The 27,068-nt window shown below is 36.0% G+C and overlaps 1 protein-coding gene and 1 long non-coding RNA gene across 3 annotated transcripts in view; one reads left to right on the forward strand and one right to left on the reverse strand.

Moving 5' to 3' along the window:
- Positions 1-11,200: 11,200 nt before the first annotated feature.
- LOC136038152 (uncharacterized) overlaps positions 11,201-27,068 on the forward strand; it is a 54,853-nt gene continuing 38,985 nt past the window's right edge. The window contains exon 1 of the long non-coding RNA XR_010620135.1: positions 11,201-11,262. This is a non-coding gene — a long non-coding RNA (uncharacterized LOC136038152). The remainder of the gene's footprint in view (positions 11,263-27,068) is intronic.
- The window catches only part of LOC136038150 (uncharacterized), a 35,608-nt gene continuing 26,211 nt past the window's right edge, over positions 17,672-27,068 (reverse strand). For both annotated transcript variants that reach the window (XM_065721196.1, XM_065721195.1), the window contains exon 2: positions 17,672-19,121. In XM_065721196.1, coding sequence (XP_065577268.1) covers positions 17,948-19,117 — 1,170 coding nt within the window. In that variant the 5' untranslated portion in view covers positions 19,118-19,121 and the 3' untranslated portion in view covers positions 17,672-17,947. The remainder of the gene's footprint in view (positions 19,122-27,068) is intronic.

A 27,068-nucleotide genomic window follows, 5' to 3' on the forward strand; every position in this document is an offset into this window, starting at 1 on the left:
ATTGGAACTAATCAGAGTTTAGGTCATCCCTCTAAAAACCCAGGGGTTTAGTGTAGAAAAAATAACTTCCCAATTTGATCAGAAAAAACATCTTTATTCGTGATCTGCTTGCCTTTGTTAAGCTCTAAAGAGGATTTTTTATACCAAATAGCAAGAATGCACCCTTTCGCTCAAGTAGCGCAACCACGGCTGTTAGCTTTAACCCAAATATCTGACGACTGTTAATAGTTCGCCTGCTAGAATAGACTTCTATTAGTGGAAAAATATATGGAAATAGCAGACGAAAAAAGTATATATTTTGACATGATAAAAGTAAGATTATTATGCCCCCGGATAAAACATAATCCGTTGGATTACGTTTCTTATCCATAATCTGATGATAGTGGGTAACTAATGGATTTTTTTTATCCATTATAGAGAGGTATAGAAGGTCATATTTGACCATAATATCCCTCATTCTTTTGTGTTTTTTTTTTGGGGGGGTGTATATAGAAAGAGAGACTCGCCAGTATATAATCTGAAATCCATTTTTTTCAAGTTTCTGGTAGCACTGATTTTCTAAAAGTCGAGTTGTGTTACTTTCTAAATCTTATGCGAGACTGATGGAAAAACTTCCAAGACCGGTTTTTATACCCCCGGGAACCAACAGAATTACTCAGTTCCCGCTAGAAGAATAGGTAGCCAACGTTCCATGGAAATCAAAAGTGGATCACGTGACGCTTCTGTTTCCCGGGAAATAGCAGGAGACTCTTTGTTTGTCATGAATAACAACCTGTATACTTAGAAAAATCAATTGGCGTCTAGACTCTATAACAGTTCTTGTTCTATAAATGGTTTGCTGGCACGAAATGGCTCTTAGTGTAGCTTGTAAATATTAGACCATGATCATTATTTTTCCAACGGGACTTCCCCGCTTGACTAGTAGACCTTGAAATCTAACATGTCATGCAAGATTGCATCATCTTCACTGGTAAATGTTGGACCATGATCATTTTTTGTACAACCGGGACTTCCATGCTTGACTAGCAGACTCTAAAATACTCTATTTAGTAAAACCCAAACCCTATTACGTGACTTTTAAAGAAATCCTGATTTGGCGGATCCTTGAAACTTTTTCCTGGGCTTCACAGGGTTTTTAAGTGATTAACAAAATCTTCACTTAGGAAACATTCCCTGTTACGTAATTAACATCTGGATCCCGAAGAAAAAATTCTCTATTACGTAATACCCACCAATGTCTTGTCCAGAGGGGGGTCGCCGTTAAACTTCTTTTTCATCTTAAAGCATTAAAGGAAGAAAAGAGTAGTGGCTATTGGTGTCACAAAATAGAATGACCTCTCACTACTCTTGGGTCCTATCTTTTTCTTTCAAACAGTTCGTGGTAACCCGAACTCTAGTGAGGAGCGACCCGGCTCAATAGTAACCGAAACTCTAAAAAACGGAATTTTGATATCAACAAATACATCAAAAGAATTGCATTTTAATGATGAGTTTAAATATATAAGTTTCATCAAGTTTAATCTTACCTATCAAAAGTGTCGGGCCATAGAAAATTTGCCTTATTTTAGAAAATAGGGGGGGGGGAAAGCCCACAAAAGTCATAGAACCTTACGAAAATCACATCATCAGATTTAGCGTATCAGAGGACCTTACTCTAGAAGTGTCAAGCTCCTATCTACAAAAATGTGGAATTTTGTATTTTTTTGCCAGAAGACAGATCACGGATGCGTGTTCATTTTTTAGTTTTTTTTTTCTGTTTTTTTTTTTTTTTTTTTTCACCAGGGTGGATCGTATCGACCTAGTAGTCCTAGAATATTGTGAGAGGAGTAATTCTAATGGAAATTAAATGTTCTAGTGCCCTTTTTAAGTGACCAAAAAATTGGAGGGCACATAGGCCCCTGCCACGCACATTTTTCCCCCAGCTTCAGCGGATTAAAATTTTGAGATGGCCATTCTGTTCAGATTAGACGAAAAACTAATAACTATGTCTTTGTAGATGAATTTGTCCCCCACAGTCCCCTGGGGAGGGGCTCCAAGTTACAAACTTTGACCATTGTTTACATACAGTAATGGTTATTATGAAGTTTACAGACGTTTTCAGAGGGACTTTTTTGCATTGGGATGAGGGTGGGTCAGGGGGAGGGTGTTACGTGGAAGGATATTTCCATGGAGGAATTTATCAGGAGGGAAGAGAATTTCCACGAAGGGGGTGCAGGGTTTTCTAGTATTATTTAAAATAACAATGAGAAAATAAATATTTTTTTCAACTGGAAGTAATGAGCATCATTAAAACTTAAAACAAACAGAGAATGTTACGCATATAAGGGGTTTGTCTCCTCCAGAATACCTCGCTCTTTATGCTGAAGTATTTTTATTAATTTCAAATATTTATGCTACGGCCTTTGTGATTCAGGGGTCGTTCTTAAAGAATTGGGACGAAATTCAAGCTCTAGTGTAAAGAGCGTGGTATTGACGAGGGGCCGAAATCCCTCATATACGTAATAAGAATACACAAATATAGAAGTTCATTACGCAAGTTAATTCGTAAGTTACGTACATTTATTACTAACAAAAACGTTCGTTAAAAAATAAAAATTCTAGTTGAATTTTTAAGTAACTAAAAATTGGAGGGCAACTAGTCCTCCTTCCCCACCCCTTTGTTTCATCAAAATCGTCCAATAAAACCGTGAGAAAGTTATTTAGCAAAAAAAATTAGTCTGCAAATTTCTTTTTAATTATTCATTTGCGGTGAGCCAAAACCAAAACATGCATTAATTCAAAAACTTTCAGAAATTAAATAAAAAAAAGTTTTTTTTAACTTTTTTAAGGAGTTTTTTTAAGGAGCAACATTAAAACTTAAAACGAACATAAATTGTTCCGTATATGAAAGAGGTTGTCCCTCCTCAGCGTCTCGCTCTTTACGCTAAAGTTTTTGTTGTTTTAAAAAGTAGAGTTGTGACAAAGAGTCAAACTTTAGCGTAAAGAGCGAGGTGTCGAGGAGGGGACAACCCCTTTTACATACGGAACAATTACTTTTCGTTTTAAGTTTTAATGTCACTGCTTACTTTCAGTTAAAAAGAAACTTGTTTTTTTATTTAATCTAAACAAGACTTGGTAGCTTCCTTATTAATCCTGAACCCTAGTTCCTGTCTATGCACCCCATCCTTCCTGCTTGAGTAAATCAATTCTATATCACCTAAGTTCCTGTCCCTGGGATATGAATTTCTGTTACTTCTACTAAGTCCAATTCAGAGTTTAAGGATGCTATCGGACTAATAAGTCCAAATATAAGATCAACAGTTTTTTCACGTTGTATCATTCCTAGTTGTAAAATTCATATTCTTTAAATCAGTGAAATTACTATGGCCTCAGGAAGAGCTACGGTCCCAAACCCAAATATGAGTCCGCAAGAAGAAGGGGGTATCTATGAAGCACTTAAGCCGGGATAGAACCTGACAGAAAAAACAATTCCTGGGACCTACAATATGAAAGCAAGGTTTATGCAATCCTCGGCTAATTTTGGTCAAATATGGTTTTCCACACTTGGCAATGCTCTTCATCAACATGAATGAAATTCTGCACAAGCAGTCTCAGCCCACCTCCGATTCATTAGATATTCATATCTGCAAATTTTACAATACTATGGGGAATTAACCCATAATAATTAACTCACCTAGGAGGCTATTTAGTCTAAGAAGCCCATCAAAGCAAAAATAACCAAGATGAATTATTCATCAATCAAAATTCAGTACAAATGCTTTGTCGCTTGCGAGGTGTGCCTCAAGGTGCGCCTTTAGGTGCTCCACTCCTTCAAGATCACCCTACAGCGCTATTGGAATTCATGGTTTTGGTTCGGCAAAGTTGTATAATATAAAATATTGATTCCACTATGAAGATACGCAAGAAGGATTACCCTTTCGGTCATAGGGGCTTGGGTTATCATTCTGTTGAACTTTAATTTTTATGGTAAATTTTGACTAAGAATTTCTTATAAAAATAGAAAAGTAAGTGGTAAAAAATCTAAGATTTAAGATTAATAACAAGGAACTGAATGTAAGTAAAAGAATAAGATATTTAGGATTTGTTTTATCAGAAAATTGAAACTTGTCATGTTGTCATGGAGTCATGGAGTCATGTTGGTGAAATGATTAATAGAGGAAAATTGGCAAATCTGCCATTAGCAAAAACCCAACGATAATGGAATTGAAAAATCTAATAATGCATAAAAATTTTTGGTAGAATATAGCACAGAGATTTGGGGTGGAGAAGTGGCACAGCAGTTGGAATCTCTCCAGTTTCGGTTTCATAAAAGTTTGTTTGGTCTACATCAATTTTGAATAATATATGTTTTTTTATAAAAAATATAAATATATGAAATAGCACTTAAAAATATATCATGGTTAAACAAAATTGAAAAAACAACAATATACTTACATAAAGTAAGCAATTGGGAGTTCAACATTAGACAAAAACACATTGAATAAAAGTACTTAGAAAGGGAACATTTCTAAATCGAGGAAGAAATTTTGTGCTTCATGCTCCCAATTATCAAGAAAATATTCGATTTCAGTTCTATCGGGACTCTTTATGTGTAGTGCTTCTTCTTCCTCGCTTAAGGTAAATGCCAACCAAACATCAAACTCCAATTAGCAAAATAGAGATTCCTAGATAATTTTGGTTTAGTTATTCCAAATATTTATACAAGAAAGAATAAATGAAACTAAATAAATAAATGAAGTATATGAAGATCTAGTAAAACACTTTACAAAAATATCACAGTTTTCACAAGACTTAGAAAAGGGTGTGAAGTTCGGATCGGTATTGATTTGAGCACATTCTTTTGGGTCGGCTATAATGTCACAGCGACTCCTAATGCGTATACTCTCCCACATTTTACCAAAGGCTGAACTTAAAATGAGCTTAAAATGAGATTTCTTTTTCAACCTTCGTTTTTGTTTCTAATCATCTACTAAAAAAAGTGTCAGTAGACATTTTCACAAATACTTTTTGATCAAATTGGAGGTCTTTATGAATCTTTGTGACCCTGAAATTGTTGGCTACCATCCATTGGAAAAGAATATAGTGAAGAGTACTATTATTTTTCGTATCAAGATCGACGATAAGTTTTTGTTTTGAAGGTGTCCAGTGCATACCCCCACCCTCTACCAAAGAAATATTTTTTGGAATCAAAAGGCCTTAGTCACCGGTCTTTTTTTGAACGGAAAAACAAATCCTTTACTGAGTCATGAAGTTCCAAAGGTATTTCCCCATCAGTCAAAGAAACATCTGTGTGGTATAAATCATTCATTTAGACATTAATAAATCATACATTTCATCACCTGGAAACCGTTGTTTAAGGAGCGGAAAACCATTGAAATTGTCATCATTCTATACTCGAATCAATGGACTTCGGGATCTGGGGTAAACAAACAAAGTATAGGAATCTAAAAACTAGATTTTATTGAGGGACATATTAACATCACCTTTTTTTTCAATGGGAAATCTAGGACTAGCAGCTTCTCAGATGGTTTGGGTATGATATTATATGGAAAGGAACATCTACCCATGCTCCAAGAGCGACTTGACATTTCTGCAAACGTGCCAGCGCTGGTAGAATGAATCACAAATCATAATTTAAGCTGTGTATACAAACAGGTACATAGTATTGTTGTTTAAATTTTAAATTAAATGATTTATGAGCCAGCCGGCAAAAGCTGCTACTCCCTGATAAAATTTGATTGCTGAAATGATCATGATTATGGACTGACATCCCTTACTCACTACCCTCCACAAATTTTCCCTTATAAGTCCAACAAGTTTTCTTATTTTTAATAGACAACTCGTCCTCTGGTGATAGAGTCAATGAACAATTTATATTTCACAACAGTGAAATCGATTTACTTACTGAATTAATAAGTGCGGTCATGGTTGTGCTCTACAATCTTGCCCACTCAACGTCTCAAAACCCTGTGCCAAATATATAGTATTATTCAAGTCTCTTTGGGTATGGGCAGGAGAGACTGCAGTGGCTTTGACACGATTTAAATTTGAGGTATCTTGCACATCTTTGAGTTTAGATGCACATCCTGCACATCTTTGCATGTATTTTGCACATCCTGCACATATTTGCATGTATTTTGCACATCCTGCACATCTTTGCATCCTTTGCACATCCTGCATGTATCCTGCACATCTTTGAGTTTAGCTGCACATCCTGCACATCTTTGCATGTATTTTGCACATCCTGCACATCTTTGCATCCTTTGGAAATCCTGCATGTATCCTGCACATCTTTAAGTTTCACAATCTAATGCCATAGTATGATTCTGTAGGAGTAAATTTTGAAAGTTCTCGAAACACAAGATGACCTTTTCACAGCCTGGTACCCATTACGCTTATAGTGTCCCATATGATGTTTTTGCTTTAAGTCACTACAAAATCTAGGAATATGCGAGGGACTACAGGAGCAAGCACCCCATTAATTCCATTTTCCCTGGCCCAGAACCCGACTACTGTCTGTAATTGGATTAAAATTCCCAATTGAATCAGTACATATAGCAGGCGTGTAAAGAAGCCATACCCTGTGCTTCAATAATTCAATGGACGGATCCCTCAATGGATATATTATCCCCTTTTTATTTTTGCACTCACCCTCCTCAAATTCTGTATCATAACGTAAAATGGTAACACCAATCCTTAAATATTTATTAGCCTTCTCAAAAATAATTATTCCTTTAAGTTCTACTCGATACTGACAATTTAAACAATTAAAATTTACTTTGGGGTGCTTAGCTCACCCCCATTAGCTGCCAATTTGTCTAGCTTTGTCCCACTAGCATTATAATTCAGGGAATAGTGGGCTACAATAGGATGTAATATTTGAAACATTGAAACCCTGTACAAAACGTAACTCGTTGTACAGTTTTTCCTCCCTCTAAATCTGAATTATATTGTTAAGCTTTAGCTCTCTTCCCCGCCCCTCAACCTCTTAATTTTTTTTAATTTAAAGACATTAACATCTAGATTTTCATCAAATTAAACCACTGCCCCACTCCCCCTCTCACTCTAGTTATCTAGTTTTGTCATAATACTCTCTACCCAGTCCGAAAAACACCCTCACAATTCTGTAAGTACGGGTGAAGTGTTAGCTTTTCAGTTTGCTCGTAGTGCGAATACACATTACCCGACTTTTCATTTAAATTAAATAAAAAAAAACTAATTTTTTTAGCTGAAAGTAAGGAGCGACATTAAAACTTTAAACGAAGAGAAATTACTCAGTATATGAAATGAGTTGTACCCTCCGCAATCCCTCGCTCTTTACGCTAAAGCTTTTAATTGGTTTAAAAAGTAGAATTGTGGCAAAGAGTCAAACTTTAGCGTAAAGAGCGAGGGATTGCGGAGGGGACAACTCATTTCATATACGGAGTAATTTTTGTTCGTTTTAAGTTTTAATGTCGCTCCTTACTTTCAGCTAAAAAAATTATTTTTTTAATTTAATTTCTGAACGTTTTTGAATTAATGCATGTTTGGTTTTGGCTCTCCGCACATAAATTATTAAAATGAAATTTGTATATTAATTCTTTTTTTGGCTAAATGGCTTTCTCTTAGTTTTGATCAGACGATTTTGAGAAATAAGGGGTAGAGAAGGAGGCCTAGTTGCCCTCCAATTTTTCGGTTACTTAAAAAGGCAACTAGAACTTTTAATTTTTAACGAACGTTTTTATTAGTAAAAAAATACGTAACTTAAGAATTAACTGACGTAACAAACTTTCATAACCTTATATTTTTATTATGTATACGAGGGGGTTTGTACCCTTGTTAATACCTCGCTCTTTACAATAAATCGTAAGTTTTGTCCCAATTCTTTAAGAATGACCCCTGAATCAGAAAGGCCGTAGAATAAATAGTTGAAATTACTAAAAATACTTTAGCATAAAGAGCAAGGTATTTATCTCCTCCTAAATACCTCGCTCTTTATGCTAAAGTATTTTTAGAACCCCTCATATGCGTAATAATCTCTGTTCGTTTTAAGTTTCAATGCTACTTCTTCCTTTCATTTGAAAAAACGTTTTCATGTTTATTTTTCATTGTTTTCTTATAGTAATGCTAGAGAATCCTGCGCCCTTGTCATTGAATTTTTCTTCCCCCATGACAGATTCCTCCAAGGAAAGATCCTCCAATATAGCCCCCTCTCCTCAGCCCCACCCCCAAACAAAATAAATCCCCCTGAAAACGTCTGTACACTTCCCAATAACCATTACTATATGTAAACACTGGTCAAAGTTTGTAACTTGCAGCCCCTCCCCCATGGATTTTGGGGGGGTAAGTCATACCCAAATACATAGTTATTATGGTTTTCGACTATGTTGAACAAAATGGCTATCTCAAAATTTTGATCCGTTGACTTTGGGAAAAAATGAGCGTGGGAGGGGGCCTAGATGCCCTCCAATTTTTTTGGTCACTTAAAAAGGGCACTAGAACTTTTCATTTCCGTTATAATGAGCCCTCTTGCGACATTCTAGGACCACTTAGTCGATACGATGACCCCTGGGGGAAAAAAAAGAAACAAATAAACACGCACCCGTGATTTGTCTTCTGGCAAAAAATACAAAATTCCACATTTTTGTAGATAGGAGCTTGAAACTTCTACAGTAGGGTTCTCTGATACGCTGAATCTGATGGTGTCATTTTCGTTAAGATCCTACGACTTTTAGGGGGTGTTTCCCCCTATTTTCCTAAATAAGGCAAATTTTCTCAGGCTCGTAACTTTTGATGGGTAAAACTAAACTTGATGAAATTTATATATTTAAAATCAGCATTAAAATGCGATTCTTTTGATGTAGCTATTGATATCAAAATTCAATTTTTTAGAGTGTTGGTTACTATTGAGCCGGGTCGCTCCTTACTACAGTTCGTTACCACGAACTGTTTGAAAACAATTTTTTTGTGATGGATGAATATATGACATCCCTTGTGCCCCATTCCCGAACCTGTCATTCAAGAAGGCTTAAAGTTTGCCTAAATAGGAAATACGAAAATTATTCGTGATAATTTTCCCACCATAAGTGTATTATATTGATCCCCAGATGCGGCCCTATAAACATATAATTTGCATAAGGCCCGCTCATTCAACATATTTTCGTCTGTATTAAGACTCAGCTGGTCAGCTAATCCATTTTCGCTCTCTTGATCATTGGCCCCTATGTGAGCTGGGGTGGTGTCCATTGAGATATTGGGGAGAATCACATTCTTCTCTCCAAGACGTTCTTTTTCAAAAATTTATCAATCCACTCTGGGTCATCGTTGTTATCAGAGGGCAAGTTGATAAGGAGATCATGATGAAGTAAATTACACATTATCAACATTCACCTTTCCAAAGCAATCTTTCCGTAATGTATTATACCATTCTAATTCGTTGTTATCAGAGGGCAAGTCAATATGTTGATTATCTTAAAATTGTACTGGCGGTGTCAACATTGTCAAAGAAAAAAAACTCTCCATGCGTAAAATTGAGCCGGCAACGAGAAAATAGGACATTTCGTATAGGAATTTAGGCAAATTCCCCGAGTGTAAAATTTCTCTTGAAAAATTGCCCCACTGGAAAATTCCCTCCTCATGGAAAAGCATTCTCATGGAAAATCCCAGCAGTAGATAATCCCCCCTCCCCCCAAAATATATGCTTACTTCCTTATAACAAATACGGTATGTAAACAGTGGGAAAATTTTGCAACTTAAAGACCTTTCCCCAGGGGCTGCGGGAGGGTAATGATATCCCAAAAGGTAGAGTTATTAGGCTCAAAATTTTGTTCGGACGATTTTGAGAAAAAGTAGCGTGGGAGGGGGTCTAGTTGTTCTCCATTTTTTTGGTCAATTAAAAGGTGCAATAGAACTTTTAGTTTCCGTTTGAATGAGCCCTCTCACGATATTCCACGATCACTGGGCCGTTACGATCACGCAAGGGAAAAGGAAAAACACAAATAAACAGCCATCCGTAATCTTTCTGGTCATCCGTAGTTCTTCTGGCAAAAAATATAAAATTCCACATTTTTTCAGATAGGCGCTTGAATCTTCTACAGGAGGGCTATCTGACACGATGAATCTGATGGCGTGGTTATCATTAACATTTCAAGACCTTTAAAGGGTGTTTCGACTTTAAAAAAAACATTCAAATTTTCTCAGGCTCGTAACCTTTGATGAATAAGATTAAACTTAATGAAACTTATATTTTAAATCAGCATAAACCTCCAATTCTTTTGATTCATCTATTGGCATCAAAATTCTGCTTTTACAGATTCGGCTACTATTGAGTCGGTTCGCTCCTTACTTACTGTTCGTTACCATGAACTATTTGATCAGTAACTATTTTAAAAGTGCTAAAATACTGTAGCATGATGTTTCAAGTTTTGATGTTGCTCTTTACTTTAAGTTGAAAAAACATTTTTTTTATTATTTAATACTGATTAAGAAGTAGATTTTGGCAGTTTAAGGCTATGTAATTATTTTAATCTTCTTTCATTCATCTTGTTATTTATCAATCTTAGTCTTTTAATTGATTGAAATTAAATAATGAGCCAGAAACCGTGCTGACCAACAATATTTTGGGGAGTCCTCTACGCCCGACGCCCCTGAAGGCTAGCTTTACTTGATTATTCATTTCAATTGCTGTTTGCTTATAGTTTCACTTGATTATTCAGTTTATTAACAATCCGTTCTAAGTTTTTTTTTTTGTTTATCCATAGTAGTATGTAATATTTTTAAGTTTGATGTGATTGATCAGCACAATTTATATTAATTTTTCAGGTTCATTTATGCCTACACAGTAATTTCAGTTCTTTGTCAGTTTGAACAATTAAAAAATCTTATTTCTGCTCTTTTTAACATCACTCTTTATTTTTCTTGAAAAACTTGTTTCTGCATTTTTTTTTGCTAAATCTTGTTTCACGATAATAACAACGTTATCTTTCCTTGTAGATAAAAGATTTCATAATTTGATTGTAAATATAGGATTAACTTAACACCTTTTCGTTTGTAAATTGACTTTCCCTATTTGCCCTGATAAGATTAGGACTGAACTTAGCTTTATTTTTAAAAAGTTGCTTTAGATAAGACGTGATCTGACTTTATTGGCTGATAAGATATTTGGCAAGGTTTTCACACTCTAAGTAAAAAGATTTAAAAAAGTAACATGTATCATTTGAATAAAGTACTTTTGAATGAAGAAACATGTGGGGGAAGCACAGAAGCTTTCAAAAGTAAAAACAGGTAAAGAAGGGTCGATTTGAACCACCAAGGCTCCTCTACTAGTTTCATCGGTTTGTTTGTTTATAAGAACAGTTTGACACATATGCCATTTTTTTTATAAAACACGTTATGAAAGAGATATTCATATTTATTTGTATTTAAGATATTTTATTTTTGGTTGTTATTCATCAGTTGTGAAATTCGTAAATACACTTGAACTTCTCCTGATGGTGAAACAAGAAACCAAATTGATCATTTTCTTGTATAAAATGACACAGACGTTATAAAGAGGATGTGGGAACGTTTTCTGGTGCAGATACACACCCAGACCACCTGCCACTGGGTGCTAAATTTTCACTTATCTTAAACACTGTTACGAAGAGCAAAAGGACTATTACGGTATTTTGGAAGCTTCGACTATTCGAAAGCTTCGGGACAAAATTGTCGGACAAGCCTATTGTTTTTAAAAGCCTATTGTCTTGAAAATACGTTTGCAAGCCTTGCGAGTTATGTTGTAGCTCTAACAGGCTATGGTAGTTGGAAATGTATTGTAGAGTGCATGTGAAGGGCCGCGGAAGACATTTTAAGATATACAATAAAGAAAAGGGGACAGTATGTCGGTGGCAATTCTTGGAAGGTCTTTGACAATATGCTATTATTCATCCGTAGAACGCACCTGAATCATCTCAACCTTTTTCTCAATATAGCCCTAGAAAGCGGGATTAAATCACACTTTTCGTACCGCATACTGTTAAAAAACACGGTTAGTCAGCCGGGTACATACAAGAATCCGTAGGTAATTTTTCTGGGAAACATCTAGCAGATCTTCACCCACTTTTCAGAACGCCCGTGCTTCAGAACCATACTTGACCACTGTCTTCACTGTAGCTTCTAATATTCTCATCTCGGTTTTAAGATTTAACTTTTTTCAACTATGAAAAAAAAAGTCTGAGTCTTCGATATTGTAATTTTAACATCTTTCACTGTTCCTAACGTCCTTACCAATAACACTACCAAGGTAAGTGAAGTTGTCCCCCTGATCAATCATTTCGTTGCCCAACATTACATTTTTATCTTCACTTATTCCTAGCCTTAGTGACTTAGTCTTCTTAATATTTATTTTCTAATCTATTCTAGCACCATGAAATCAAATGAATTTAGACAGAGGTCATAACAGCTTTTATTGACTTCCTAAACGTAGTTAACTTTGTCCACAGGGACTTTCTATAGAGAATCCTATGTCATTTGGGATTCCCCGACAGGATTGTGCGTATGATTGTTGCACTGTACGAAGAACAGCTGTATGCTGTACAGAGTGATGACGGAGACCTTACTGAATGGTTCAGTATAGTGTCTGGTGTCTGTAAAGGGCGTATTATGTCCTAAATGCTGTTTGGTATCCTTATAGAATTTATACTTCGAATATGTAACTTCAAAAGTGGAACAAAACTGAACCAGAGCCTTAATCTGTGTGACCAATCTGTGTCACCAAGCTGGCAAAACAAATTTTTGTCAACATGAATTTCAATTACAACGAAGAAAATGAAGATCACGCGAAAAAATTTGTAAATAAGTTATCCGCCTGTCCACTTCAAGTTGAACTGATGGACTTATGAAAATTGAAGAATTGAAGTACATTGGGATCTTCATTGCATTTGACTGGAGCCTTGAGCGTAAAATCTCTACATGTGATGTATATGTAGGAAACACTTTAAATTAGCTTAGGAATATGTAGAAGGATATGGTTTATTCCATGGTACTGAAGCTACAGGTCTTTAGTAATGACGTTCACTCCGTACTGATATACGGATGTGAATCATGAATGAATAAATGAATGAATGAACTTTATTACCCGTAAAGTATAAAAAACACAAAGTACGGAGTATTATAAATAAACAAAAACAAATACGATAAACAGCGAAGAAAAACAAAATTCAAACTAACAAAATGTGATCATGAGTGATCAGGATGTGAATCATGAGTGTTAACTAAGCAGCTCGAAAACAAATGCAGGGGTTTGGAAAACAATTGTCTCAAACACATCCTTAGAATTTGTCGGACTGACAGTATTACAAACGTTGTGATCAACACAATCACAAGTAGTCGGTGGCGTAAACGGGATAACACGGTTTACATGAGCAAAAGTCACCACTTTTAAGATTTATAGATTGATTGATTCTCTGAAATTTAAGTCTATCAAACACTTCATTGGACAACCAAAATCTAACATGCCTACAAATTCTACTAAAACCTATCTGTGAAAAATGGGTAATTTATATAATTCAGGGCCATCGCCCTTTTGGCTCTTGGGGTCTTGTTGACACCAGAGGCACACTTATTAGACTTTTCTATTGTTTTGAACGAAACGGTTATCACAAAATTTTGATTCCAATATGGTTCGGAGACGCGGAGGTATCTGAGGGACAGATGGAACTAATAAGGGGGCTCATTATGCTTTAGTCAGATTTGGTTCTGAAATTGGGCATTAGAACTTTCATTTCTTATCGAGTCTCAGTTGCCATGTTTTCCCTACGAAGTGGTCAAGGGGAAAAACAATATGGAGTTGGAATATGATTCTTTAATAGAGGAAAGATAGCGCATTGTCTTAATTTGTTGCCAAAAACCATTCCAAAACTGAGTATTAAGTTTGAGTATGCTCAATCACAAAGTTCAAAACTTTTAGCAGAAAAGAATTAGTTTCTTCGCATTCTAAATTCCTTAATAAGAATTATTCTACCTAAGTTCTAAAATTTCAACTAGCTAAGATGAATATTAAACTGTGTTTTATGAAAATATTAGTGAAACAGCGAAAAAACTGCTCTCGGGGATAGTGCTTATTTATTAGGTATTTTTGCATTTTGTTTGGAATTGTACAAAAATGATGTAATTTCTCTTATTGATAGTCATTCAACCTTCTTAGGGCAGAACTAAGGTAGTTAGACACTAAGTAAGAGCAATTCAACTATTCTATCATTTCAGTGAGCCATGTTAAGGCAATTGGAGACCCCAAATAAAAGGAGCAGCTTGACCCAATAGTAACTGAAACTGAAAAACATTAAATTTTGATAACGACTGACGCATTAAAAGAAATGGCTGATACAGAATATAAAACTGATTAAGTTTGATGTTACCAATTAAAAGCTACAACTCTGAGACGATATTACTGATTTTAAATAACTGGAGGAGACATCCCCAAAACTCAAACTGTCATAATGAAGACTACACCACACCTTAGGTTCAGCATATAAGAAAACCCTGTTATTGAGGTTTCAAACTCCTATCTAAAAATGTGGACTTTTGCATTTTTTGCCATAAAATCGAGGATGTATATTGATTCTTTTTTATTATTAAATAAAAAACAAGTTTTTTTTAACTGAAAGTAAGGAGCAACATAAAAACTTAAAACGAACAGAAATTACTTTGTATATGAAAGGGACTGCTTCCTCACCAACGCCCCGCTTTTTACGCTAAAGTTTGACTCTTTTTCTCAACTCTTCTTTTTAAAAGAGTAAAAAACTTTAGCGTAAAGAGCGAGGCGTTGGTGAGGAAGCAGCCACGAAGTAATTTCTGTTCGTTTTAAGTTTTAATGTCGCTCCTTACTTTCAGCTAAAAATTTTTTTTTTATTTAATTTCTGAACGTTTTTGAATCAATGCATGTTTTGATTTTGGCTCTCCGCAGAGGAATAATTAAAGCGAAATTTGCATATTTTTTATTTTTTTATTTTTTGGCTTGCAGGCTTTCTCATGATTTTGATCGAATGATTTTGAGAAAATAGAGCGGGGGAGGAAGCATAGTTGCCCTCCGATTTTTTGGTTAATCAAACAGTTAGTGGTAACGAACTGTAGTAAGGAGCGACCCGGCTCAATAGAAACCAAAACTCTAAAAAATGAAATTTTGATACCAATAGCTACATCAAAAGAATCGCATTTTAATGCTGATTTTAAATATATAATTTTCATCAAGTTTAGTCTTACGCAACAAAAGTTACGAGCCTGAGAAAATTTGTGTGATTTTAGAAAATAGGGGAAAACATCCCCAAAAGTCAAAATTACACCATCAGATTCAGCGTATCAGAGAACCCTACTGTAAAAGTTTCAAGCTCCTATCTACAAAAATGTGGAATTTTGTATTTTTTGCCAGAAGGCAGATCACGGATGCGTGTTTATTTTTTTTTTTTTTTTTTTTTTTTTTTTTTCCCAGGGGTGATCGTATCGACCCAGTTGTCCTAGAATGTTGCGAGAGGGCTCATTCTAACGGATATGAAAAGTTCTAGTGCCCTTTTTAAGTGACCAAAAAATTGGAGGGCACCTAGGCCCCCTCCCACGCTAATTATTTTCCCAAAGTCAACGGATCAAAATTCTGAGATAGCCATTTTATTCAGCATAGTCGAAAAACCTTATAACTATGTCTTTGGGGACGACTTACTCCTCCACAGTCCCCGTGGGAGGGGCTACAAGTTACAAACTTTGACCAGTGCTTACATATAGTAATGGTTATTGGGAAGTGTACAGGTGTTTTCAGGAGGATTTTTTGGTTGGGGGGAGGGGTTGAAAAGAGGGGGATATACTGGGGGAACTTTCTATCGAGGAATTTGTCATGGGGGAAAAAAATTTCCATGAAGGGAGCGCAGGATTTACTAGCATTATTTTAAAAAAACAATGAAAAAATAAATATGAAAAAGGTTTTTTTCAGCTGGAAGTAAGGAGCAGCATTAAAACTTAAAACGAACAGAAATTATTACCCATATGAGGGGCTCAACTCCTCCTAATACCTCGCTCTTTACGCTAAAGTATTTTTAGTAATGTCAACTATTTATTCTACGGCTTTTGTGATTCAGGGGTCATTCTTAATGAATTGGGCCAAAATTTAAGATTTTGGCACAAAGAGAGAGGTACTGACGAGGGGGCGAACCCTCTCATATGTGTAAGAAAAACATGAGAATAAAAAATTCTTTACGTAAGCTAGTTTATAAGTTACGTATATCTTTTACTAATAAAAAGATTCGTAAAAATTAAAAGTTCCATGTTTTAGAGTTTTGGTTACTATTGAGCCGGGTCGCTCCTTACTAAGTTCGTTACCACGAACTGTTTGATTCTTTTCCCCAGGCGAGACCACATCAAACCAGTGGCTCTAGAAGGTCAAAAATGGGCTCATTCGAACAAAAATTAAAAGTGCAAGTCCCTTCTTTATATGGTAATAAAGATTGGCCCGTAACAAAGTTGCGTTTTCTGCCATTTTACCGCACCAATCTACAGTATTGCCCAAAAAGGACCAAGTTGCTATGGATTGAAAATTCTGAGATAGCCTATGGATTTATAAATATAAAAATACTATATATTGAGCTTCCCAGTTACAGAGGAAGCAAAACCAAACGGTAACGCATTCCTTACAGACAAATCACATAGTCCGTACGAGATAAATGGTTACGGTGCCATTGACGTTAATTCTTAATTTTAAGGATTAATATTAATTTTTGGAATAAATCCAAAAGCTAATTTAAATTATCCGGGAGACTCAATGCTCTAATAAACCAAATGGGTAAGTCCCTCAAAAGGAGAAGATACAACTCTGACTAAGGTTAGGGCTAGAAAAGTAACTCAAAGGATTGGATTGACAACTTATTTCAACACAGAAATAGGAAATCTCGGTTAAAACAAAGTGACGAAAAGGTTTTGTTATTACTATTTTAACTTTACATTTAAAGAAATTGTGACAGGGCAGGTGGTTGCCATAATTAATTTAAGAAAGATTACTTACCAAAGTTCCTTTCCTTTCAACTCTGATCTCCTCAGAAGATAACCCAAATCTCCTTTCACCTTCTATCTCTTATTTACTTAGCGCTTCATTGTGATTTGTTCAGGGACTGGTTTTGTCTCGACCCCTTTCTAAATTTTAGGCAATCCATAGCCTCTTATAAATAAGTAGTTTTCGCCTTTATTTTTGGGCCTTGCTTCTAAAAACTTGCAATGTCGTAACATCTTACGATATTCATTTTAGTCATTTAAAAAACTGGTCTGAATTGGGTCTTCAATTATTTTTTACGGTTCAAATGTTTTAATAGTTGCTATCCTCTGAAACAAAGAGATGTCAATTCATTTACAACTGATATTTTATTAAGGTTGATATAAAAAGCGAAGGTATTTTCAAGTTTTACATTGAAAATTGCTGGCTAACTAAGATAGCAGGTTTATATTCGACTTGTTGGAAAAAGATAACTTCTAGACAGAAGATTTTCATGGTATAAACCTCACTATGACAGACTTTTATATAAAAAAGAAGCTAATAGTGCATTATTAACGAGATAGTGTGTAATCAGCCCATTAGCATATCAATGTATTAAAAGCCATATAAGTATTAAATTTGCACGACATTACCTCACGCGCGTTTTTCCTGTGCACTATACTAGGCTAATCTAAAAAACGAGATATCTTTGTCTTATAATAAGCTTGTATGCGATTAAATATACAAGAAACACAATTTCGTCAACATGTAACCTTTCAATAGTTTTGCTTCATATACATTGAAGACGACTTCATTCTTCATGTTACATTTTCCGACCAGTTTCAAGCGCGATATTCACATTGTGGTCGATATTGTGGCAATAAAGTTAACATTTAAATTGTTACCACTTCTTACAACAAATGGAGAATTGTAACATTGAGCACGCAATTATACATAAGACAAAATACTGCTTTCATTGGACTTTTAGCCGAAAGATGGCACGTCAAGTAAAACTTTTAGTGATATGTTTTCCATACTTAAAATCTCATTTTCCTTTTCAAGTTTCTTGATGATCCCGTCTTTATTTTCCATTTCTTTCTCCAGTATTTCAACAGTTTTTTGAAGTTTTATAATGTCGTTTTCCATATATTTTCTTCTTTCGATTGACTTCTTCCTGAATCTGTTTGCAGCTTCTCTGTTCCGCCGTCTCCTTAACTCTATTCTTTGAAGAATAATATCAGATCGATCCATTCTCACTGGAATAAGTATGTTATCATTATTATTTTTCTGTGCTTTCACTATAACTGATTCTTCTTTCCCATTATTATCATCCAAATTAAAAAACTGGCCTGGTATCGTATTACTGGTTCCAGGTTGAATCATACTCACTTGAGCATTGGTATCATCATTTCTTAACATCTGCTCCTCTGCTATAGCCACTTTTCCGTTATCACAAGTGAGCTCAAAATCAATGGACTGGCTTGCATTTGTGCTTGATAAATCGTATAGAATACAATTATCCGCAATGACCATTTTATAGTCACCTCTATTCTGAAAGTTGGAAATAGCTGATTCCGTTTTCACGTTAAAAACATTCAAATTTAAGAACTGTCCTGAGACTGCATCGTCAATATTCTGTTGAATGGCATTCAACGAGACATAATTCAGGTCTTCATTCAGAGTCTGCATCTTAGTAAAGTCTTTCTCACCATTAATAGCCTCCTTATTGAGCAGAAACTGTCCTGGGATTGCCTGGTTGATATTATGTTGAACGATATTTATATCAAAATGGCTCTTTTGTTCATACGGAGTTTGCATACTTTTAATGGTTAACTTTTTCTCTTCGTTAATAACATCCTGATTTACTAGCAACTGTCCTTGGATAGCACCGTTCATATTATGGTGAATAGCATTCATTGGAATGTGATTCAGTTCTTCATTTGGAGTCTGTATTCTAGCAGTGCCTAAATCTTGTCCACTATTATTAAAATCCTCATTTAGTGGATGACCCCGAATTGGTTTATTTGCTTTTGTACTGCTGCTCTCAAAGAAGCATTCCTGTTGTTGTTCCTCAGTCTCGTTTCTCAAGGTGCTTGGAGCTAATAACACATCCAATAAAAGGGACCGTTTTGCTTTATCGAAATGTGGGGCCATTTGCCTGCAAATTTAAAAAAGGTAAAAAATCCACACACACAACCAACAATTTCATTAAGAAAGGGGGCGTAGAGAAAAAACTCTGGTAATGTTTCAAACACATTTTTTGCACTTCCTTCAATGACGACACAACGACAATCAGATCTAACATGTTTTTAGATTTTGGGCTGAATGTCCTTCTCTATTGTGGGTATGGAACTAAATACTTGAGGTCTTTGTGGTAAATAGACTAGTAAACAGACCGTATGAGCTTGCATTAAATAATACTGTAACAGTGATACATAAAGCAGGCAAAGGAGAGCAATAGCTAAGTAAAGCTTTGAAAGAATCTTTCTGTTCAGACTAAGCTATAGAGAGACAAGATAACGCTTAGGATAGTAAGGTAATTCATATATAGCAAGAAAACTCGCAAAATGACTATTTAGTATCAAATAAAGCACTCTACCACTGAAAAGAAGAGAGTCCTATGCATTTAAGGGTTTTTTTCTTACCTAGCTATTATGTATCAAAGGGGAGATTGCCAAAAGTTCTGAGGAGATTCTAGTACCTTCTCAATTCGAAAGTGATGGGAGGGCAACAAACCCTTTCCATGTGCCTCTCTTAACCCCCAAGACATCCGATCCAAACTTTGTGACGGTCATCTTGTTTAAATTATTCAAAACGTTAAATATACGTGCTTTCTTGGATGACACTTCTGGGAAGAGGGCCATAATAATACTAATTGCTGACATAGGTCTTGTGATGCAAATAGGGGGCTTGTTTGACGGTGAGTGTTCGATTTACTAAAATTTTAAGACATCGTTCTCTGAGTCTAAAATATCAAAGAGTTTGTTTGAAAGGGGGAAGGGGGGAGGTGGCTAGGGGCAGACAAGCATCCAAGAAGTTTTTCCAGGAAACGCACACCCCCCCCCTCCTAAAAAAATTAAATTCAGATAAGTAATTGAAGTTTCTTAGAAAGTTATTTTCGTCTAGTTTTATGTAATTTTAGTATAAGCAGAATCATATTCTTAATTCCTTGCGCCAACAATACCCCAATGCAGACGGAGAAATAAAAAAAATACTGTTTCCTTTCAAAATGAAGCTTCTACTAGGGGAGGAGTAGGGTTGAATCAAAATATCTCGAGGAAAGGTCACGGGGTGAGCTCTGAAATATCAGGTACTACTGGGGAGAGAAAGGGTGTTGGCTGGAACAGAGGAATCTAAATTTTTTACTGGGATGGGGGGAGGGTATAAACATTTTTGGTCTCTGTTTGATCAGAACAGTTTTTGCTATAAGCACCTGTGGGACTCATAATCTATGCAGAGTTGAAAAGTATAGATAGTCAAAAGACAGTATGTGATGCCAGTTTATAAAAAGACTTTATCTGCAATACGCCGGGAACAGCTTGGGGTATCTGGTTGAAATTTTTAAGGAGTGTTGATAGGGGTGTCTGCGTGTTTGAGTGGATGTTGGATAGTGTCTGTGTCTATCTTTATGTTTGTGTTTGTCTGAATATGTATTGTCTCTCTGTTTTCTCTCTCACTCTCTCTCTCTCTCTCTCTCTCTCTCTCTCTCTCTCTCTCTCTCTCTCTCTCTCTCTCTCTCTCTCTCTCTCTCTCTCTCTCTCTCTCTCTCTCTCTCTCTTTGCCTGTGAGTGTCTTAGTAGGTGTTTGCTTGTTTCTTTCTTAGTCTTAGGTTGTTTGTGTTCCTGACTCTACGCATATTTTTATGCATAATCTCTATGTGTTTTTATGCCTGACTCTGTGTGATTGTATATTTTGGCCTCTCTCTGTCTATATGTTTGTGTGTGTGTGAGTTTCTGTGTGTTTGTGTGTGTGTGTTTGTGCGTGGTAGTGGGAATTTAATTGTCCCCGTGTCTTTCTTTGTGTGTTTATATATCTGACTCTCTGTGTTTATGTGTATTTTCTCTCTATCTCTCTCTCTGCACCTGTCAGTCTGAGCGGGTTTGCGCTTGCCTCTGTGTTTGTATTTGTGTTTCTATATGTCTGAATCTATGTGTTTGTATATGTTTTGTTCCTCCTCCTCTCTCTCTCTCTCTCTCTCTCTCTCTCTCTCTCTCTCTCTCTCTCTCTCTCTCTCTCTCTCTCTCTCTCTCTCTCTCTCTCTCTCTCTCTCTATGCCAGCGTGTCTGAGCGGATGTTTGATAGATCTTGTGTGTGTCTTCTTGCGTCTGAATCTGTGTGTTTGTAAGCGTTTTTGTCTCTCTCTTTCTCTCAGTACTTGTGTTTCTGAGCGGGTGTTTGCTTCTCCTTGTATCTTTCTTCGTGTGTTTGTTGGTCTTAATCTGTGTTTTTGTATGTGCTTTTGTTTCTCACTCTCTCTCTCTCTCTCTTTTTCTCCCTCTCTCTCCCTCTCTCTGTGTATGACCAGATGTTTGCTTTTCTCTCTGTCTTTTTTAGCATATTTGTTTGCCTGACTCTCTGAATTTGGGGGTGTTTTCCTCTTCTCAATCCCTGTGCCTTTGTGTCTACGCATGATGTTTGATTGTTTCTCTGTGTCTGACTCTTTATGTTTGTATGTGTTTTCTCTTACTCTCTGCACCTGTGTGTCTGAATGGGATGTTTCCCTCTTTCTCTCTGACTGTTCGTCTGACTCTCTGTGTTTGTAGGTATTTCTCTCTCTCTCTCTCTCTCCCTCCCCCTCTCTCTCTCTCTCTCTCTCTCTCTCTCTCTCTGCCTCTGTATCTGAGCGGGTGTTTGCTTGTTTCTTTGTCTAGATCTGTGTGTTTTTATGTCTGACTGTGTTTTTGTCTGTGTTTTTATCTCTCTGTGCCTGTGTGTCTGAGCAGTTTTTTTGCTTGTCTCCCTCTCTCTCTCTCTCTCTCTCTCTCTCTTTCTGCCTGTGTCTGACTGGCTTTTTCTTCTCTCACTATACCTGTTTGTCCAAATTGGTGTTTGCATGTTTCTGTTTCTGCATTTGCAAGTGTGAATGTCTGACTCTGTGAGCTTGTCCGCGTGATTCTCTCTCTCTCTCTCTCTCTCTCTCTCTCTCTCTCTCTCTCTCTCTCTCTCTCTTTCTCTGTGCCTTTGTGTGAGAGGGTGTTTTCTTGTCCCCGTGTCTATCTTTGTGTGTTTGTGTTTCAGACTCTGTACGTTTCTAGGTGTTTTTGTCTCTGTCTCTACGTGTCTGTGTGTCTGAGGCGGTGGTTGCCTTTCTCTGTGTTTTTTTTGTGTTTGTTTGTGTGTCTGACTGTGTGTTTGTATTTGTTCTTGTCTCTCTCGCTTTGTGCTAGTGTAGCTGAGTGGATGTCTGTAGCTTGTGTCCCTCCTTCGGTGCCCAAGTATCTGACTAAGTGTTTGCTTGTCTCTCTCACTATGCCTGTGTGTCTGAAGTGGTGTTTACATGTTTCTCTGTCTGTATTTATGTAATTGTATGTCTGACTGTGCATGTTTTTATATGTTTCTTTCTCTCTATCGTTGTGTTTGAGTGGGTGTTTACTTCTCCCCTTGTCTGTCTTTGTGTGTCTGTAGGTCTCTCTCTCTCTCTCTCTCTCTCTCTCTCTCTCTCTCTCTCTCTCTCTCTCTCTCTCTCTCTCTCTCTTTCTCTATGCCTGTGTACCTGAGTGGATGTTTGCTCGTTCCATTGCGTTTCATAGTGTAGCTTCCTCTGTGTGTTTGTAGGCGTTTTTCTCGCTCTGTCTCTGCGCCTGTGCGTACGAGTGACTTTTTCACTTGTCTCTATCCCTTTCTGTGCCTATATGTCTGAGCGGGTGTTTTCTTATCCCCGTGTCTGTCTTTATGTGATTGTATTTCAGATTCTGTGTTTTTTTGTGTATTTTTGTATCTTTATCTCTCTTTTTGCCTTTGTGTCTGAGCAGCTGTTTTCTTGTCGGTATGTCTGTCTTTTTTATCTGAATCTGTGTGTTTGTATTTTTTGCCTCTCCCTCCCTCTCTCTCTTTCTCTCTGTGCCTCTGTGTCTGACTACATTTTTTATTATCTGTCTCACTATACTTGTGTGTCTCAGTGAGCATTGGCCTGTTTTTGTGTCTTTCTTTACGTGTTTCTATGTCTGACTCTGTGTGTTTGTATGTATTTTTGTCTCTTTCTCTGTCTTTGTGCTTGCTTGCCTGACTTAATCAAATCTAAGTAACCGAACTGTCAAGACCATCCAAAAAAAATATACAATCCAAAAAAAAGAAAAAAATGTGTTCGAATAATTGACAATACCTGAATATTAAGTGACAAAATGTCTGGGTAGGGGCATTAGGAGCATTTAGAGGTAGGATATGACGAACATAAGTCCCTTTAACAAATGCCAAAGCAGTTGATTCATTGGGAAGTATAAGTTGGCGGGTTTCTGTTGCCTAAGCGCATGTCACGAAAAAAAGGGGTAGCAAATTTGTCACTTTTTTATTCACTATAATTCGGTTCGTATTATAAAGTACCGATTTACTTTATTCAAGCTCGCGTCAAAACCAGTTTCATACAGCCAAAAATATAAACAAATATTTGAAATAATTGTCATGACCTGTTTATTGGGTATTATTGTAACTGGTTACAATAATACCTAATATCACTGAAGGCAGGATAAACTCTAATCATATCCTGAGAGTCATTCTCCCAAATTTTGTTCTAATGTGATTTTGCTAATGATGTATTCATGGGAGTAATTAGAGGGTCAGGCGTAGAGTGTGTAGTATTGTCCCCCATAACTAATATATGCAATAGTTCGAGGATGATTAGTGAGGAAAGAACTACTACTTTTGTAGCATTAGGGGGAGAAAAGGACTTCAAGTATTTTTCTTAGAAGGGGGGATGTTGGGATCGAAAATCTTTGTCAACTATATGCCAAAAATTTTCGGATTATTAGCCCTAATTGAAATTCCAATCTATACGCGGTGAATTCAAGAGATACAAATGAAACAGTATGCTTTTTTGTGTAGCTCATAGTGAGAAAGGTAAGGGTAAATATATTCCCGGACCCTCAGGGGGTTCCAAAATACGGATTTAAGTTATCTAGTTAGTTTTACTTTGACTTAAACTAAACATTTCCTATAAATGTCTGCAAGATTGAATTTTGGAGCCACAAAACATATTCATTAAAATCTAATTGAGAGGGCATTATTTTGGAATTGCCTTTTAGCATTGCAAGTGTGCAAGGCAACTGCTGTAAGTGGATGCCGAAATTCAGGACAAAAAAAAATAAATGAATAACATGATTTAAAATTTGAATTTTAAGTTACAGAAAAGAAAATCTCACTATAGCTTTGTTTTGCATATTGCAATGTTTCTTATCTATTGCTTTTTTTATTTTTGCTTAGGTATAGAAATCTCTTTACAAAAATTAACTAGTAATACATCTTTTGTCTTTATTATCCGTGCATTATTACTTATTATAAATAATCAGTACAAATGCACTTTCATTTCGTTTGTCTATTAAAAGCATATTGTATAGCACTTGCCGACAAAATGGTTTTGTTCAATAAGTCTTAGGGATTATACTGTTAAAGTTAATTAATTATTGAAATAATAAAACAGTTTCTCTTCAATCCTTATTTGATTCAAAACAATTACTATGTGCCTTCAAGATACACGGGCAGCCAAACACTGACAAGCTAGATCCTTGGTAGGGTAAACTTGAAAAAGACTCCAAAAGAGGATAAGAGAAGGTACGTAATAATTTTTACGAGATAAATAAAACTGACTTATTAACTTCAGCTATATAGTGTAACTATAGACATGATTAAAATTAATAGGCCACCACGATCTAGTTTTTTCTTTAACATAAACGCTTTTTCAGTTTACTACAGTTATAAATTATTTTGTTGATAAATTATTCATACACATTTCAACTTATTGAAATATATAGGTCTATTATCAAAATAATATTTCACTTTAGTCATACATAACTGGTTTTAGTTATCCGAAGTTATTTCAAGTCTCCCTTGCAGCTTCTCCAATGCCCATTATTCTTGAGGCCTTAAAGGTTTGATTTTTATGGCACTTGGTATTTACTAAGTGACATATAGCAATCGTGATTTCTGTCCGTCGGTCTGGCTGTCAGTCAGTCTGTCAGTCCTGGTTTTCTAGTTCGGGTACTTCCAGATAAACAAGGACAATGAAAGTTGGCAGGCGTATCAGGGTTCAGACCAGATTAGATTAGAAATAGTTCCTTTCTCGATTCAACCATCTTGGGGGGGGGGCGAGCGAATGAGATAATTGAGAAGAATTTTTATTTGCGATAAAACAAATGGTTGTTCTTCTTGCATGTATCTCGTTGGTTTTGTGGTATGATTCTTGGTTTTGGCGATAGAGGTCTGAGGTTCGAATCCTGGACGAACTCAATTTTTACTTGAGGAAGACCTGAAACTAGATACGTGATCGACATAGCAATCACTAAAAGTTTGCGAATTTTTGACTTTCTTATGATATACAAGTTTTATATCTATTATAGTCAAAGAATAAAGTAAATCAGCCTAATCATATAATTATAATAAAGAAAAACTAATATAAAGGCAGCCTAATAATCCTAATTAGATCGTAAGTTATTTTTTTTACCATTTTACTAATCTATATATATATAAAAATAAGTTGTCTGTCTGTGGATCTGTGGATCAGGTGACGTCATGTTTCTGTGTCGGCTGACGTCATGTTTTCGACTGACGAAATTACGAAATTACATTGGGACACAAATGACGACCAGGACACCGGCACATAGGGAATATAAATGACGACCGGGACACTCAAAGAGAAAGCGACCGGGACACAAGGAATGTTCAATTAGCAATCACCATCAACAAAACACCGTCAACAAACCATCACAAATGACGACCGGGACACAGGGAGTATAAATGACGACCAGGACATAAGTAAAAAAAAAACTAAAAAAAAGGTAAAAACTACAAAAAAACTAAAAAGAAAAAAACAAACTAAAAACTAATAAAAAAACTAAAAAAACTAAAAAACTAAAAAAACTAAAAAATAAAAAAAACTAAAAAAAGGAAACAAAAAGAAAAATAAAGGAGAAAAACAAAATTAAAAAAATAAAAATAAAAAAAAACTAAAAAGAAAAAAGAAAAAAAACTAAAAAAACTAAAAAAATGTAAAAACCAAAAAAAACTAAAAAGAAAAAAAGGGGAAAAATACAAAAATTTATTTCATCATTTACCATTTCAAAAACGAATGTATATACAGACTGGGACACCGGAATACAAATGACGACCGGGACACAGGGAATATAAATGACGACCGGGACACAGGGACACAACTACAACGGGGACGCCGGGGGGCACAGGAGGATATATAAATGACGATGGGGACACAGAGAATGTTCGATTAGCAATCACCATCAACAAAGCTCAAGGGCAATCATTAGAATCATGAGGTATAACTAAAAAAAACTAAAAAAAGGCAGAAAACTAAAACCTAAAAAAAGACCAATTCAAAAACGAATGTATATACAGACTGGGACACCGGGACACGAATGACGACCGGGACACAAGGAATATCAATGACGCCCGGGACCCTCAAAGAGACAGCAAAGAATGTTGTATATTCGCAAGTTTTACGTAGTTAATAACATATATATATATATATATATATATATATATATATATATATATATATATATATATATATATATATATATATATATATATATATATATATATATATATATATTCACAGGTCGGACATAGGGACACAACTACAATGGCGCGTAACTAATATGGCGCGTAACGACTTATGTGCGCGGGGGGCTTGGGGGGCGCGAAGCGCCCCCACCAACTAGGTGTCGTCTATATATATAAAAATAAGTTGTCTGTCTGTCTGTGTGTCAGGTGACGTCATGTTTCTGTGTTGACTGAAGTCATGTTTTCGACTGACGAAATTACGAAATTACATTGGGACACAAATGACGACCAGGACACCGGCACATAGGGAATATAAATGACGACCGGGATACTCAAAGAGAAAGCGACCGGGACACAAGGAATGTTCGATTAGCAATCA

This window comes from Artemia franciscana, chromosome 17, assembly GCF_032884065.1.
Source record: "Artemia franciscana chromosome 17, ASM3288406v1, whole genome shotgun sequence".
Taxonomy (NCBI): domain Eukaryota; kingdom Metazoa; phylum Arthropoda; class Branchiopoda; order Anostraca; family Artemiidae; genus Artemia; species Artemia franciscana.